General features: G+C 42.4%; 2 protein-coding genes across 6 annotated transcripts in view; one reads left to right on the top strand and one right to left on the bottom strand.

The window, feature by feature from the left end:
• The window catches only part of daam1b (dishevelled associated activator of morphogenesis 1b), a 45609-nt gene extending 41075 nt beyond the window's left edge, over positions 1–4534 (top strand). For all 4 annotated transcript variants that reach the window (XM_012916556.4, XM_004541831.4, XM_004541832.6 and 1 more), the window contains 7 exons: positions 63–151; positions 266–434; positions 618–725; positions 916–976; positions 1063–1194; positions 2454–2624; positions 3097–4534. In XM_012916556.4, the coding sequence (XP_012772010.1) occupies positions 63–151; positions 266–434; positions 618–725; positions 916–976; positions 1063–1194; positions 2454–2624; positions 3097–3309 (943 nt within the window). In that variant the 3' untranslated portion in view covers positions 3310–4534. The remainder of the gene's footprint in view (positions 1–62; positions 152–265; positions 435–617; positions 726–915; positions 977–1062; positions 1195–2453; positions 2625–3096) is intronic.
• Positions 4535–4725: 191 nt separating this feature from the next.
• On the bottom strand, positions 4726–15615 carry l3hypdh (trans-L-3-hydroxyproline dehydratase). 2 transcript variants are annotated; one of them, XM_004541838.5, is made up of 6 exons: positions 15541–15615; positions 12942–13426; positions 12700–12869; positions 12143–12265; positions 11132–11269; positions 4726–5504 (listed from the first exon to the last, which is right to left on the bottom strand). In XM_004541838.5, the coding sequence occupies exons 2-6, from the start codon at positions 13417–13419 to the stop codon at positions 5379–5381; spliced, it is 1035 nt and encodes a 344-aa protein (XP_004541895.1). In that variant the 5' UTR covers positions 13420–13426; positions 15541–15615; the 3' UTR covers positions 4726–5378. The 2 variants fall into 2 exon arrangements, with proteins under 2 accessions (XP_004541895.1, XP_076729963.1); XM_076873848.1 differs by having other exon boundaries at positions 12942–13431; positions 15541–15586.
• Between the last annotated feature and the right edge of the window lie 159 nt (positions 15616–15774).

The following is a 15774-nucleotide window of genomic DNA, read 5'->3' as shown; positions in this document are numbered from 1 at the left end:
AATTTATTATTTGTATCTTTTTCTCCTTTTTCTCTGACACGTTATTTCCATCCTCGGTCCAGAATAAACCATTACCAGCAGAGGCTGCAGTCTTTGTACTTTAAGAAGAAGTTTGCAGAGAGGATAGCTGAGATCAAACCCAAAGTTGAAGGTGGGAAATATGTGCTTTATACAATAAAAATGATATCTCAAATATGATTGCTATGATTTATCCAAAGCAAACATATTTATATCTCCAACTTTGTCCATTTTCCTGCTGCTTTAGCGCTGGGTAAGGCGTCTAAGGAGGTTTTAAACAGCAGAAACCTGAAGCAGCTGTTGGAGGTGGTGCTAGCATTTGGAAACTATATGAACAAAGGTCAAAGGGGCAATGCTTATGGCTTCAAGGTGTCTTCACTCAACAAGATCGCAGATACTAAATCCAGTATCGACAAGTAAGAACATTTTTCAACAGTGGTATTAAAACTTTGCAGGCAGCAGTAGCAAGAATGGCATGCGGTGTATAAAAGTCACATCTGGGAATATTATAGTGATGAAATTTCACCATATTCATATCTGAAAGTCCATCATGAAAGCCCTATATTGCACATTTGACACATTTTGCTGTGTGTTTGCAGAAACATTACTCTGCTGCACTATCTGATCACCATCCTGGAGAAGAAATATCCCAAAGTCCTGAAGTTCCAGGAGGACCTGCAGAGTATCTCAGAGGCAGCCAAAGTCAAGTAAAGGCCGGGAGCAGTGATTCCCAAGTGTTTTCCTAATTTTTGTTTGTAAAATATGCCACCAATTGTGGTTCAATTGTTGGCATATAAAGAGAGTTTCTGTAAAGGGTGAATCATCTGCATGGGGAACCTCATTTTCAGCTACTTCCTTTTTAAGTGAATGGTGATGACCTTTCTTTCTTCCACGCAGTATGACGGAGCTGGAAAAAGATATCGGCAACCTGCGCAGTGGATTAAAAAGTGTAGAGAGCGTAAGTCATGGATATTTATTTGCAAACTCAGCAGAGCTCTTCTTTATGTTCTCTTTCTAATTGCTCCTTTTGATTTCCACTTGCAGGAACTGGAATACCAGAAGAAAGGGCCGCAGGAGCCAGGTGACAAGTTTGTGTCGGTGGTGAGCCAGTTCATCACCGTGGCCAGCTTCAGCTTCACTGATGTCGAGGACTCTCTCATCGAGGCCAAAGAACTGGTGAGTCATTCGGCCTGTGTGGTTTCTCCAGAAAACCCGAGGGTGTGCACGTGCGTTTGAGCAGACCGGACAGTGTCGCAGTCGCCTGCAGACACAGGCGCTGAAAGCTTGCATCCCATTTCCTCTCCATGCAGCTGTTTCTACAAGCCTTACTGACCCCGCCAGGGACCTTTCTAGGAAAGCGACCAGCAGGAGAAGCGTTTCGGCTTCCTGCTGCAGTGCCACCGACACTTTATTGTGCGGCCTGCTTGTCGCCATGTGTGAGGGCCAAGAGTGCAAACAGGAACATAGGCTTTAATATTATTTCACACTGTGGACATCAGATTACACCTGCCAACTTTAAGATGTCACTTTATGTTGTGCAAACAGAATCACAGCATCGAAGCAAACGAAGACAAAGCAAATGTGGATTTTATGGGGACTAAACTCCACTACCAGCAGAAACCTGAACATGTTCACATTTCAAAGGGCCGTTTGACACGCTAACATGGGATTTATGTGTCTGTCTTCCTGAATGGCAGGAAGAGGTGTTTTTTCTTTATTATTTTTATATGTCCCACAGTGTGTGCCACATTGACATGAGGACTCAGCTGGTGACATGGGAACCATTAGTTGCTGTTAATCATTTACAGTATGCCACGGTTAAATATTTGAATGTTTACAGCGGCCTTCTGTACTCACGACTGGGAGCCAGATAACCTCGTGACCCTCTAAGTGGGTCACTGCATCAGCTCTGTGCATATAAACAAAACAAAAGCAGAAAAAGGTGACTGTGAAATAGAGTTTATTGATTGTTGCTGTGAGGAAGTTGAAAAGAAATGTATTCTTTTTTTTTTTTTCTTTCTAATGGGGGAAAAACAAACTTCAGCATCTTTTCAGCTCATAGTTTCCCTGTCTATGCCATAACTGCTGTTAGCAGTCACATTTTTTGAAGCTGTATCTTCCCAGCATGATCTTGCATCTGGATGTTCTTTTTTTTTTTTTTTTTTTTAATTTATTGTGAAAAACACCCAACAAGCACATTGCCTTAATTTGAGCTCTGGCTCCAGTCTCTGACCTCAGCTGCAATCAGTAGCCGGTGAGATCTGGATGAACACGGGCTTCAAAGCCCGACCACTCCTGCCCTGCTCTGGTTTCAAAGAGCTGGGGCCGAATGACTCTCCTGTAAAGCAGTCAAAGATGGAATAAAACGCGGTTCTGCTGCGTCCTGCTGTAAATCTAATCCCGTGTGCCCCCTCCTCTTCTCTTTGGTCCCGCAGTTCCTGAGGGCAGTAAAGCACTTTGGTGAGGATGCCAGTAAGATGCAGCCAGATGAGTTCTTTGGCATCTTCGACCAGTTCCTGCAATCGTTCACAGAGGCTCAGCAGGAGAACGAGAACATACGAAAACGAAAGGAAGAGGAGGAACGCAGGGCCAAAGTAGAAGCTCAGGTATGCGACTGATCTCTCTTTTCATCCCCTGAGATTCTCAGTAGAGCTATAGCTGCTATTAAACACTTATTTAGCACCTTTAATTTATTAAATACTACAATGCCTTCATTTAGCAAAAGTTACACAGTCATAGGAAATATATTTGATCTGTTTTCTGTCCTACGTGAGAAGATAGTATGACTCACATCTGTGCAGCTCATTAGGTCTGATTAGATTAGAGCTGAAAAATGGCTTCCTAACCTTTGATCAAAGGTGCCAGCATCTGCCCACTAACTCCTCTACAGCTCATTGCATTATACAGTGCATTGATATTATATAGTCAAATTGGATGTTATTACGTGACTGCTTCTCTGAGTCATAAATAAATAAAAACCAGGAGGGCTCAGATTCCCGTATCCAAGCAAAGCTAATAATGCTCTTATCCTCTCACCTCTTCAGATATTTAAATGACAGTTTTCATTTGTGTCCCCAGCTACGTGAGCAGAGGGAGAAGGAGCGAAAGGCCCGGAAAGCAAAAGCGAACGGAGAGGAGGATGGCGGTGAGTTTGATGACCTCGTGTCAGCGCTGCGGTCGGGCGAGGTCTTCGATAAGGACTTGTCCAAGATGAAACGTAACCGCAAGCGGATCAACAACCAGAACACAGACTCGGGCAGGGAGCGACCAGTCACAAAGCTGAACTTCTAAATGGGCTCGATCACTCGCAACCCCCTGCTCATCAGCCTCCCTCTGGGGAGAACTGACATCCACATTCCTCTTCACCCTCCTCCACTCCCACCCACCTCGGCTCGGGTGAACCACAGCATTGCGTCATCGCAGCAGGGCCACACACAGCACAACATGATTAGACCTCTCATCCTCTAAGATTTTGATAAGAAATAGAGCAGAAGCCAAAGGTTGATACTCTTGGACCAAACAAGAGGGTGGAAAAGAAATGTTTTAAGTCATGCTGGAGAAAGGTTTTCACGGGTGTTTTGACAGGATCCGTTCGGTGCCGTTTTTGTACGTGAATCTATGCACAGAGTGAAATGTGCATCTGGTCGAGTGTTTCCGAGGCTGGAAGCTCGATCAAAGCAAGAGGACTATTCCTCTAAATGGGGCCATTTTGTACAGACTGAGGTGTGCTGCTTTCACCTGCCTGGATTTTCCGAGAGATCATTTCTGGAGACTAGACCTAAGCTTCCTCTTGATGCTGCCGCTCTCTTGCAGTCACAGCCATCACAGGACTGAGAGACTGTGTTGTATAGATGGATGTGGTTTTAATTGCAAGTGACACAGCTGAGGGTTGTTTTGTTTTTTGTTTTTTTTTGTTTTTTTGTGTATTCACCTTTTTTTGACGTGCATCACATATATATATATAAATCTGATCACTGTATGTTTTTATTTGAACATTTTCCTGTTACGAGCTGGCCTTAACTCTGATTTGATTTTGTTTTGTTTCTTTGTTAAGTGGGTACTCTCAAAGGCCTTGGCCTGATCTGCAATTCTTAACAGGTGTGTGGACACTCGTGTCATACATTGCATACATCTATAGTATACAAGCGTGTGTGCTTGTTACACATGCACATAGGAATTCATAATGCTAAATACCATTGAAACCAACAATTAATGCAATACACTTGTCTTTCCCCTTTGAAGAGAGTGCCCTCCTTAAATGTTTTTTTATTATTTGAATAGATGAAATGTTTGCTCCATGCTGGCTGGATTTACACTGCATCAAATGAAAGGGCAGAAAAAAAAAATCTGCTCCACATGTGATGTTTTCATTCTTGTGGAAAACATCACATGTGGACGTGCGACGTTCCCCCTTCAGCCTTGTGACTCCATCCAGCCGACACCTCCACCGAACTTTTATAATTTAAACTGCCTTCCATTGTACAATGACCTAAAGATAATAAATGGGAGAAAACTACTGATGAGTTTGATTATTTAGTTTTTCAACACATGCACTTTCGCGCAGCATTGACTCTGGTTTTATAAAGTTGTTTATTGCTACTAAAAACCTTGAACAGGAAGTGGAAGCATCTTTTTTATGGCTGAATTTTAAACTCTAGAGGTAACCAGCATTGTGGCTCCATCTAGTGGTCAGTAAATGCAACAACATTTAATGTACACTCCATTTAATGTACACTTCAAATCATCAAAGCAAAAATCCCTTTTTACATTCAGTCATACACGATAACATATTTATGTTTATTATCATATACAATCAAAGTTCACTATCAAGAATATTTTAGTAGATATCTGAATGGCAGTACACTTCCATTTAGCTGTTCTTCAGATTTTATCTTTAGTTATAACCATCCATCCATTTTCTACTGCTTATCTGGGGCAGGGTCTAAGCAAAGCAAAGAAACCCAAACCTTCCTCTCTCTAACCCCTCGTCCAGCTCTCTTGGGGGGATGGTGAGGTGTTACCAAGCCAGATGAAGAGTACCAGTGACTGAGCTCCTCGCAGTCTCTAAGAGTTAGTTATGTACTTTGCTAATCTATTAAATATAATTTAGGACAATTTAAAGAGTCACAAGATGTATAATAGTTTTTGTTTTTCTTAAAACAGGTAAGGAAAACTATTTCTTCATTTACTACTCAGGTAAACCAGGCCAGAAGAAAATAAGGTCTTATTTTCTTCATTACAGATCCAAGTCTTGGCCACCTAAACATTTTCTATTCATAAAATGTGTTTTTGTCTTATTAAAAACCACCATATAACCTCTGTTTTAATTTGCTTTTGTATAGAAAACCTATACGTCTTGCTTACTTCAGCAGGAAACCATGTGTCAGCTTGTCATCTGCCTCCTGCACAAAGCGTGAAACTCCAGTGTAAAAAGCTCTGCCAGCAACTTCCACCACTACAGCCTTGAAGTCTCCACACTTGGTCTCCTGAGCATTAAGACAGAAACACAATAAATGCTTCAGATCATTCTATGATGAGCTGATTCAAAAGAATAATTCAATTCATATTTATTTATATAGCACCAAATCACAACAACAGTCACCTCAAGGCACTTTATATTGTAAGCTAAAGACCCCACAATAGTATAACATCTTGTATGTGAGGCGAAGGATTTTAAATTAACAGGGAGCCAATGTAGAGAAAACAGTCTGGGAGAAATGTGCTTTCTCTGTAGTTACTCTCGCTGCAGCACTTTAGATCAACTGAAGGCTTTTCAGGACATCCTGATTATTGGCGACTGTCAAGCCTTTGAGTCGCCGAGCAGCTGAATAGGGGAATAATGTTGACGCGCCCGCTGTTTAAAACGTAAGTCAAAGTTCCAAGTTAAAACTCCTTTATTTGTTGTTAAATCCTTAAAATCCGTAGAAAACAGTGAACAAAAACATTCTAAGCTTGAGCGGTCAGCAAAAGTCGACTTCCCCCATCACCCACTCATTCACAAAATTTCCCTCGGGCCGTGAACAGGTGATATAGCAATCACTATTACAGACACCACGTGACCCAAAGCTACGCCTATCCATAACATTCCGGCCCCTAATTATTACATTTTTACAGTAATAATTACACATCCAACACCATACTCACAACACACACTTCATCATATCACAGACACCCAGTGAGACAACATAACATACTCAAAAGTCCACCAAAGTTATTTTCTCATGTCTTCTCTTCTTTTCTTCTGTCTGCACATGGTCAGTCAGTCATAGGCCAGAGGTTACCAGCACTTAGCCTAAATATAGTCAGTCTTATGTACATCTCATAACATTAAAGTCAATTCAAAGTTAGTTATGTCACACTGTGTCAAAAATGTCATAGTCATGGGTCAGAGGCCTCCTGAAGAAGGCATATCTTTGTGATGGGTCTGCACACATGGCTGGTTGGGGTCTTAATCCAGACCTGACGCACAAGCCCCCTTTCATCTGGTGCAGCTCCGGTGACTCTCCCAATGAGCCAAGAACCACGAGGTGCAGAATCATCCACTATAAGGACCACATCTCCAGGAACAAAGTTACGTTTAATCCTTCCCCATTTCTGGCGCTCTAATTCTGTGACTGGGACTCTCTTTGCATATCCTCTAGATATAAGATCTGTCATGAAGGCAGTGTAGTCTTTGTGAAAGTCTTTATCTCTGATGAACCTTTTCTTCAAACCTAAGGCTCGTTGCTCAATTGCACAGTTGTCAGGCATTCTTATGTCTCGGTCTTTTAGTGGCAGGGCAATGCTGTAGTGCCAATCCCCCCAAAGTCACCGTCTTGCTGGCCAATTCCAGGAACTTCAAGTCTTCCTTTGACAGCCCCATCTGTTCATCATTGCTGCTCTCAGGAAAATCCGTCTTGAACTGCTGTTTCCATAGCTTGTCCAGTGTGACAGCAGAAACTCTGTTGGCGGTAACTGTTGCCAAACATCCTGGCCTTCCACAGCATTCTCGATTAAGTGGCCCATTCACAGTCCAGCCGAGCACAGTCCTAATGGCAAAGGGTCCATCACCTACACTCCGGATGACCTCCAAAGGTTCTAGAGCTCTGGGCATATTCATGCCAATCAAAAGCTCAACATTGGCCTTAATTTCTGGCAAATGAACATGCTTCAAATGTGGCCAGTCAACCAGGTCCTGTTGATTTGGGATGTTACCAATATCTACAGGCATTTTATGCTGAGTGAAGAGGTTAGGCATATCACAGTACATGTCACTGTCCAATCCAGCAACTTCAAGTTCAGGTACAATGAAACTGTCCACCACTTTCTCCTGTCCCATGGTGCGCAGGAGAATCTTTGTCCTCCTCCCAGCAATATTCAGCTTGTCCATAAGACCCACTGTACAAAAGGATGCTGAACTCCCATGGTCCAGAAAGGCATACGTTTCCACTATTCTTTGATCTCTCTTTGATTTTACTTTAACTGGCACAATGGCAAGCTTACAGTCCTGTTCACCGGCCCCAGTAAGACCACTAGTCTGGATCGTAACAGGAATGTTATCTGCCTCATTATTAGGTTTGATTTCATTCTTCTCTTTGTGGTGGATATGGAGTATACTTGCATGTCGGAGACCACAGATTTTACATGAAAGGCGTTTTCTGCATTCTTTGCTTATGTGCCCAGTACACAAACAGCCAAAACAAATGCGGTTCCTTTTAAGAAAAGAAATCTTCTCATCCTGAGGTTTCTTATCAAGCAGAGCACATGACTCCAGTGTATGTCCGCCTTTGCAGAAAAAACAAGCCTTCACAGTGCTGTGACGATCTTGAGCCTCTGTCTGATTCTGTCTCTCAACATCAGAGACTGTTGTGGCGAAGCTACTTCCGTTAGCTTTTAGATGTGGAGAACATTTCCCTCCATTGCTGCCCTTGGCTGCTAGATGTGTTGCTGGAACGTCACATAGATTTCCAAAGATGGGATCTGTTACAATTTTAACTTGACGCTCAAGGAAGGAAACAATGTCAATGAATGCGGCTCTGCGATGTTGCCTCTCCTGAATGTCATATGCTACTGTTCGCCATTTGTCTTTTAACTTATATGGCAGTCTTCTAATCACAGCAAGCATATTGGCAGGTGTATTTAATTCAGAGAGATCATCAATCTCTTCCATTGCATTGCAGCATCCACGTAAGAACAAACAATATGCCTGAAGAGCTTTTCCATCTTCTGATCTAATCAGTGGCCATGAGTGAACTTTGTTTAAATAAGCAGATGCAATCACATGTCCATTCCCAAAGTGCTCATACAGCAGAGTCTTTGCCTTTACATATCCAGCACTTCCAGACATATGTTGACAGCTTTTAACAAGTTCATTGGGCTGCCCCTTGGTGTACTGTGCAAGATAATGCAGGCAGTCGCCAGCATCGCCAGTCTTTGCTTCTATGACCTGTTCAAACGAGCGCATAAAGGCCTGAAAATGTAAAGGGTCGCCATCAAAGGTTTGAATCTCCCTTTTGGGCAGTGAAGAAAGACTTTGCTGATGGACCAACATACAAGTTAATTCATTTTGTTTTTCCATAATGGACAACAGATTTTCATTGGCTACTGGAAGAGCAGCTTGTGGCTTAGGCAAAGGTGGAATTGATCCAAAAGCGTCAGAAGGCCCCATGAGAGCTGGTGCAGGCCTTTCCCTTTTCATATTCTGTTGCACTGTTTTTACTTGAAGCTCTGCATTCCCAGTGATTGCATTTCCTTTTGCAAGCGTCTGAGGAACAAAAGTCTCTGCATCCGCATTAAGAATTTCAAGGCTGTTTCCCTTTGGTTTAAAATATGATTCCATTCCATTAGATTTCCGTGAAGCGATGCTCCGCATAGTGGATCCAGTTCTCAGCACGTTCACCTTTGCAACAGTTGCAGCTATATCCGCTTCAAGCTGAAGTTGTTCTTTCTTTCTCCTCAATTGTTCCTCTTGTTCTTCAAGAGAGTGTTTTTCTTTCAGCATATGTTGACGTGCGAGCAAGGCGGCCATTTCAGCTTCTGCCCTGATACATGCAGATGAAGTAGATGATACTCTTGAGCTTGACCTACTGCCTTGATTTGACACACTGTCGGATGGCAACACGTCATCATTAACATCGTTCTGAGGATTAAGAGATGATTGAGGTTCTTTTCCAGTGTGTTCTCGCACCTCCACTTCTCCTCCCAGGGAAGTTTCCTGTGACTGTGCTTTGTCAGATAATGGCCTCCCTGAATGTTTATCAGTTTCAGAAAGCCATATCTTAACATCCTCCATAAACCCTTTATTGTATTTAGAGATGCTTGAGAACCATGTATTTTGTTTAGCTTTCTCATCAAATGAGATTAGAGAAAGTAAAGATTCATGGAATGCACTGGCATCCTTAAACAGGTGTGTTAACTCATCAAACTGTTTTTTGACTTGTGAATGATTTTTATCATCTTTCATTAGCTCTTTAAGAGACATAATAACACTTTTCATTTTGTTTACATGCCTTTTCCGATCTGTTTGGATGGTTTCAATTTTGTTTGCAAGAGCTTTCTCAGTGAGGGAAGTTATTCTTTTATCCTTTTCAGTTTTTCCAACAACAGATGCAGCCTGCGATCCACTCATTTTAAGCATTCAACATAAGCAGCATGCCAAAATCCAAAACAAAGGCAACAGCAATTCCTTCAAACTCAGTTGAACGCCTGCAGAGCCACAACTCACACACACCAAATCCAACAGCAAACGTAGCGGTGGGCGTGTCACAAAAACATCTTCGTATGGTCAGAATCCAAACTGCGTTCAAACAAACAATACGCAGCACAAAAACACAGTTTACATACCACCGTCGTCTTCTCCTTATCTGTCGGTCTAGCCGCTTTTACGGGTGTAGTGGCGGCGGTGTGTGGGCTCGCATCGGCGTTTATTCAGCGCTGATTGCGGGACGGTCCATTGCCGTCGCACTTTTTGCTGACAAATATTGGCGACTGTCAAGCCTTTGAGTCGCCGAGCAGCTGAATAGGGGAATAATGTTGACGCGCCCGCTGTTTAAAACGTTAGTCAAAGTTCCAAGTTAAAACTCCTTTATTTGTTGTTAAATCCTTAAAATCCGTAGAAAACAGTGAACAAAAACATTCTAAGCTTGAGCGGTCAGCAAAAGTCGACTTCCCCCATCACCCACTCATTCACAAAATTTCCCTCGGGCCGTGAACAGGTGATATAGCAATCACTATTACAGACACCACGTGACCCAAAGCTACGCCTATCCATAACACTGATAATAACCATCTTGTAGAAGTAGGAAATTAGAGGTCATCCAGGTCCTGCAGTTTTATTAATTGGTATGTTCTCTGGCTTCATGAACAGATAAAGTTGGGTATCATCTGCATAGCAGTGAAAAGCATGCTATGCCTTGAATTAATTTAACACTTGTGTGAAGATTAATCTCCATTTACATGAAGAAACTGTAGTCTCAAAACAAACTGGAGATATGATTCAAACCGCTGCAGTGCAGTACCTTTAATACCTGCAGCATCCTCTAATTACTGTAATAAAATCTTGTGGTCCATTGTCAGAAGCCATAAGATCATTTGTAACCTTCACTAAAGCTGGCTCTGTGTTGTGATGAGGTCTGAAACCTGACTGAAACTAGAATAAACTATTCCTCTGCAGATGATATATGCAATGAGTAATTCTGACAGCAAGTAGTGATTTGTTTGCTGTCAGTCCACACATCAGCGCGCTGTGTTTTGATGTAAGAGAAACCCGGAGCATCTGCTTCATGGTGACTTCACTCTAAGACATTTAAATACAGGATTTCAAATCAGTATTTTAGAAACTGTCAACCTGAGGAGCCAAACAAAGCGATGTTATATTAAATTGCACCAAAATCCTACACTTAGGATTAAGTATTATTAACTGTATTACTGTTTAGAAACAAAACACACAAAACATGTCTTCTTTTTAACTTGGATTAATCCTGTACATTTCAATACATCGTAAATCCACTGCGCCATAACGTCTAAATATTTACTTATTCTTTTGGTCTTTTTACAAAATGCACTTCTTTCTTTTCCCACTCTTTGAACAAGAGGCGATCACCCTCATTCCACAAGAGAACAGAAATCGTGATACCTCAACAGCCTTTCCTGCGAACTGGGACCCAGTGGCTCCACTCTGGAACGTCCTGGTCTGGTTCAGCTGGATGAGACCTTTGTGATACTGAAGAGCTACTCGAGCCGTGACACCAGAACCAGTCGGGCTTCGGTCTACCTGAGAAGCACAATTTAAACCTCCTATTACATGAAGTTAAGGTGACACCAATGAACAAAAGGCAGACCTTTTATTGTCTTTTGTATGATTCCAACACTTGAGCACTTAAAGAGGATTCAAATAATGGAAGTAAGGACAAAGACTTAAGAAGTGACAACAAATAATAAATGTCCCTAAACGTGTTTTCTTGCAATATGTCTTGTTTTTCTTTCATATTTCATCTGAACAGTTGCTGTGTTTGTCCATTTCATTTCTGATAAACTCTGCAGACTGCACAAATAAAAGACGATGTGACCACTTTACATAATGCTCATTACTCATTGTAAAAGGCCGATCTCCGGCACTGTCAAACTGCTGGCTGTGAGCACAGTCACAGCTGCTCTTCCTTGGCATTAATGGGTGTAGCTTCAGCTAATACAGCTGTTCCAAATTGTAATGTGACTTGTTAAATTGACCAGCTGTAGCACTTCCTGGAATCTGCAGCCCTTCTAAGACAAATGTGCTTAAGTGTACACTTAGAGCTACTTCAGGACTAAAGACTGTATTTAAAGTTGGATGTGGATTCAGGGCCTAAACAAAAAAAGGTGCTAAGAAGTGCCTTATCGGCATTATTTTTAATGACCAGCAGGGGGACATTCCTCATTTTCCATCAAACTCTGCTGCTTTTGTCTCTCTTATGATCTCTTTAAACATATTTCTAAAAAGCTTAGGATTTCAATCAGTAGTTTGAAGTCTTTCTTGTTTATTTTTTATTTTTATTTTTTTATTGTAATCAATAAAACGTAGTAGACGCCTCTCACTATAGCGTTACCCACACCCACACTCAGGCTTCATGACAACGGTTTATCCTTCCACCAGCAGGAACTAACATACCTGAGCTTCAGCAAACACACAGATATTGGCGGTGGGTTCAGGGGAGTAATCGTCTTTCCCGTCTGTTAGTATGGTGCCATACAGGAAGGCCAGATCATCGCTGGCTGGATGATGCAACTTCACCTAAAGGATAATAAGAATAAGGTAGAAAAAGAAATCAGTTCACACTGTGGAATATGGTTGGGAGCATCGTGTCCAGATACTTTTGGGTGACATCAAGCTGAGAGGTCATGTAATGCTCAGATTTTTTGCTATAAGCTCTACAGGCATGCACTGCATCCCATATAAGTACTACCAGATGTTTCTTGTGCCCTCTAAAAATATCCTGTGCATACATTTGAGCCATAATTTGACAACACCCTAAAAGCAGATGTAATGAATAAAAAAAGAAGCTGCCAATTCAAAGCAGCTCTATATAAGATCAGGCCTACTTTTTCCCCTTTTTAAATTAAAGTATGGATTATTTAGACTTTTAGATTACTAGAAATTTAGCAAGTGATATTCTCACTGTCTGTGTAATAATGCTCTTTTTTTTTAATTTCCTGTCAGCTGATCACCTGAGATTTGACAGCTCTGGTCACAGCTGTGGCTGCGTCGACAAGATCGCGAGTCCTGGACTTGGACACATCCAGACCAAACCTCTGGGCATTCACAAAGGCATAAAAGGCTCCTCCGTAGCTGATGTCAACCGTTACTTCACCAAACCCCTCCACCAACACTGTCACATCTGGTAAAAAATATTGAATTAGTCCTGGAGAACATTCAAATACCTGAGAACTATTACAGTCGTTTGTGCTACCTGTAGCAAATGCAAACGCTGGCACGCTGAGAAACCTCACTCCTCCTGTTTTCCCCTCAGAGTACTCAACAAAGGCCTTCACCAGGCCACAGGGACAGTGGATGTTCACTTGTGTCTCTGGCGACTTCGGCTCTTTCACTAGTTTGTAGTCCACAGCGAAGCGTCCCAGTGCGATGACGGCGTGGCCGCACATGGTGCTGTAGCCCTCGTTGTGCATGAACAGCACCGCCAGGTCGGCCTCGGGTAACTCGCTGTCCACGATCAGGGCCCCGTACATGTCGTAGTGTCCTCGCGGTTCATACATCAGCACCCTCCTGAGGTGGTCCAGATGTTCCCGGACGTAGCGACGTTTGGAAAGCACGCTGTCGCCTTTGACCTCTGGGTAGCCACTGAGGATGATCCGCAAAGGCTCTCCACCCGTGTGCATGTCGACCACAGACAGCTCGCCTCCCTCGTGAGGTGGAAGCTGCATTTCCATCTCAGCGCTGATCTCAGAAATCAAAACAATCCCTTGGGTTATAAACTCATTTATATTTTAATACACCTTTTTTTAAATGTAAACACTTGCATGGGAAAACTTTTGAGTCTGCCAGCAAGCTTTGTTTGGAAAATTATCCCTCAAATCAAAACATACATATGGAGCATCGGTAACAAATACATTTAAAACGATTTATAGCTCGGTGTCTGTGTCGCGTGTTTAGTTTATGAATGCTAAATTCTGCTTGAAGCCAAATTTGCTGAGTGATAATTCATCTGTAACATTGAGGCCACAAGATCAGCTAAAAAAGTAGGACCTTTTTCAGTTGATACCAGCTTGAAAATGAGCTTGAAAGTTAATATTTGGTATGACCGTCTTTATTCTTCAGCACATCCTGAATTCTCTTAAACAACCTTTCTTGTCATTTCTTTAGGTAGACTTCAGGAATAGTTCTCCAGGCTTTTTGAAGGACATTCAAAGCTCTTCTTTCGTTCTTTGTGTCCGGGGATGAGCGTCCCAGTACGCACCGGCTCACTCCTGGTGGCTGCTTGTCGGGGCCTGGAGCCTGGGGCTCGCTCGGGCCCCTTCGGGGATGGGGTGCCCTCAGCCTCTCGGCCTGGAGCTCAGTCACCCTGGCACAGCTGGCCGCCAGCGGAGCTCACGGGCGCGTCACTGCAACCCCCCCTGGCTTCTGCTCCGCGGCTGCTGAGTGACCCCTCATCTGGGGCTCTCCTCAGCTCCTTCCGGGAGAGTGGCGCGGTTGCCCCTCCGTTGGTCTTCCTTGGTCTCTTGTGCTCTGGGGGTCTCTGGATGTCTGGAGCCTTGATCTCCTCCATACCTGCTTCATGCCCTGGAGGATGGGGCTGTGGCTCCCCACACCCTCTAGCAGATCATTACATGAAGGAACCTTTTAAATACAAGCACGCTCACGCTCACAGGTGTACAAACGGGTGCTCACAGACATACTGTAAACTATGTCTGATGAGGGTTCAGTACAGTAAATGGATCAGCTAAAAGGCCAGATCCAGCACTCAGGTAATGTGTCAGGTCATGTTGGATTTTTTCCATATTACTTAAGACATGACTTCCAGATATCATTCCTCTGCTGTAAATAGATGATGTGACAGACCTAAAAGTCTGTCCACTTGTCCAGTTTTTACAATTTAAAAAAAAAAAAAAAGAAAATACCGCACACCATGGTGAGCTATGCCAAGTTTTTGGCTAGTAGCTCTGTAAAAATACTATTCTATTTTACAGCTATTAAACTGTGTTATCTTTGGCATTTTTGTAGATTCAGCTAAACAAACGGGGACAAATTGTGGGGTTTTTTGTGACAGTCTGTCAGTAACAAAGTGGATAAAGATACTATTTAAAGTCGGCTCTTTGTTACTACTGGTTCATCAAAAGATGAACCAGTAGTAACCAGTAAGTACTAGTACAGTTATAGTAGTAGTGTCCTTTTTATGCTTGAGTGATTCACGTTAAGTGGCTTGACAAACAAAAACATTCCTCATAAAAACGAGTACAAAAAAAGCAGCCAATGTCCAAAAGAAAAGCTCTGAAAGACCCGAAAGAACTATTGCTCAACTTCTAAAAAGTACAAGAATAAGTCTTTGGAAGCATAAGAATGAGGAGGGGTTCAAGACTTTGCTGTATCTTCTATGATCAGTGTGGAAGCTGTTGAGCATCTAACTCCTGTAAATTATGTGTTTATTCATACTTTAGATCAAAACATTCGTTAACATTAAGAAATGTGAGGGTAGATGCAGTAAACATTGAACATGGATTCGCATTAAATTTGACAAAACAGGCACCAAGGCGAATGTTTTGCAGGCTGATCTGAGGTCATCGTAAAAATGATTTATGAGCAACAGTTTTGCTTATATTCGTTTTTGAAAGCAAACAGGGGTTTATAGTGGGAACTTTATTATTATCTTTCTCAAGACATGCTGTGCCGTGTTATTATTATACAAACTTTTCCCAGTTAAACGTTTGGATGCCTGCAGTAGGTATAACGGAGTGCATGCAGCGCAACTCTCCAGTAAAAGGCAGCAAAACCCCAGCGTTGACTTACACAACTGCAAAGAGGAAAAGAACTAAAGCGCTGGTAAGTTTACTTACCTGCTGTAACTTTTCTCTGTGCTCAGATCTCAAACTTGTGCAGCCCTCCTACTTTTTTTTTCTTTTCTTTTCTCTCTGTGTTTCAGTTACACAAAGACACTAAAATGAAACATTAGTGCCACCCGCTGTTCTGGAGGGCTGCACGAAACAGCCTGCTAGTACTGTACACAGTTTTATATTCACACAGAGATGCAGACATATGTTTCTCTATATGTTATATAACCCTTCAAAAAT

The sequence above is a fragment of the Maylandia zebra genome, linkage group LG15, assembly GCF_041146795.1.
Source record: "Maylandia zebra isolate NMK-2024a linkage group LG15, Mzebra_GT3a, whole genome shotgun sequence".
In the NCBI taxonomy this organism is placed as follows: domain Eukaryota; kingdom Metazoa; phylum Chordata; class Actinopteri; order Cichliformes; family Cichlidae; genus Maylandia; species Maylandia zebra.
Note: the sequence above shows the minus strand (reverse complement) of the source record. Positions and strands in the feature narration are given on the sequence as shown.

Bases quoted from the DNA above. Each gene is read 5' to 3' on its own strand.
- l3hypdh (XM_004541838.5), bottom strand. From the start codon at position 13,419: ATGGAAATGCAGCTTCCACCTCACGAGGGAGGCGAGCTGTCTGTGGTC. The intron at 12,266-12,699 runs GTGATCAGCTGA...ATTATCCTTTAG, and splicing joins CCAGAGCTGTCAAATCTCAG to GTGAAGTTGCATCATCCAGC. The intron at 11,270-12,142 runs GTATGTTAGTTC...TGTGCTTCTCAG, and splicing joins GTGTGTTTGCTGAAGCTCAG to GTAGACCGAAGCCCGACTGG.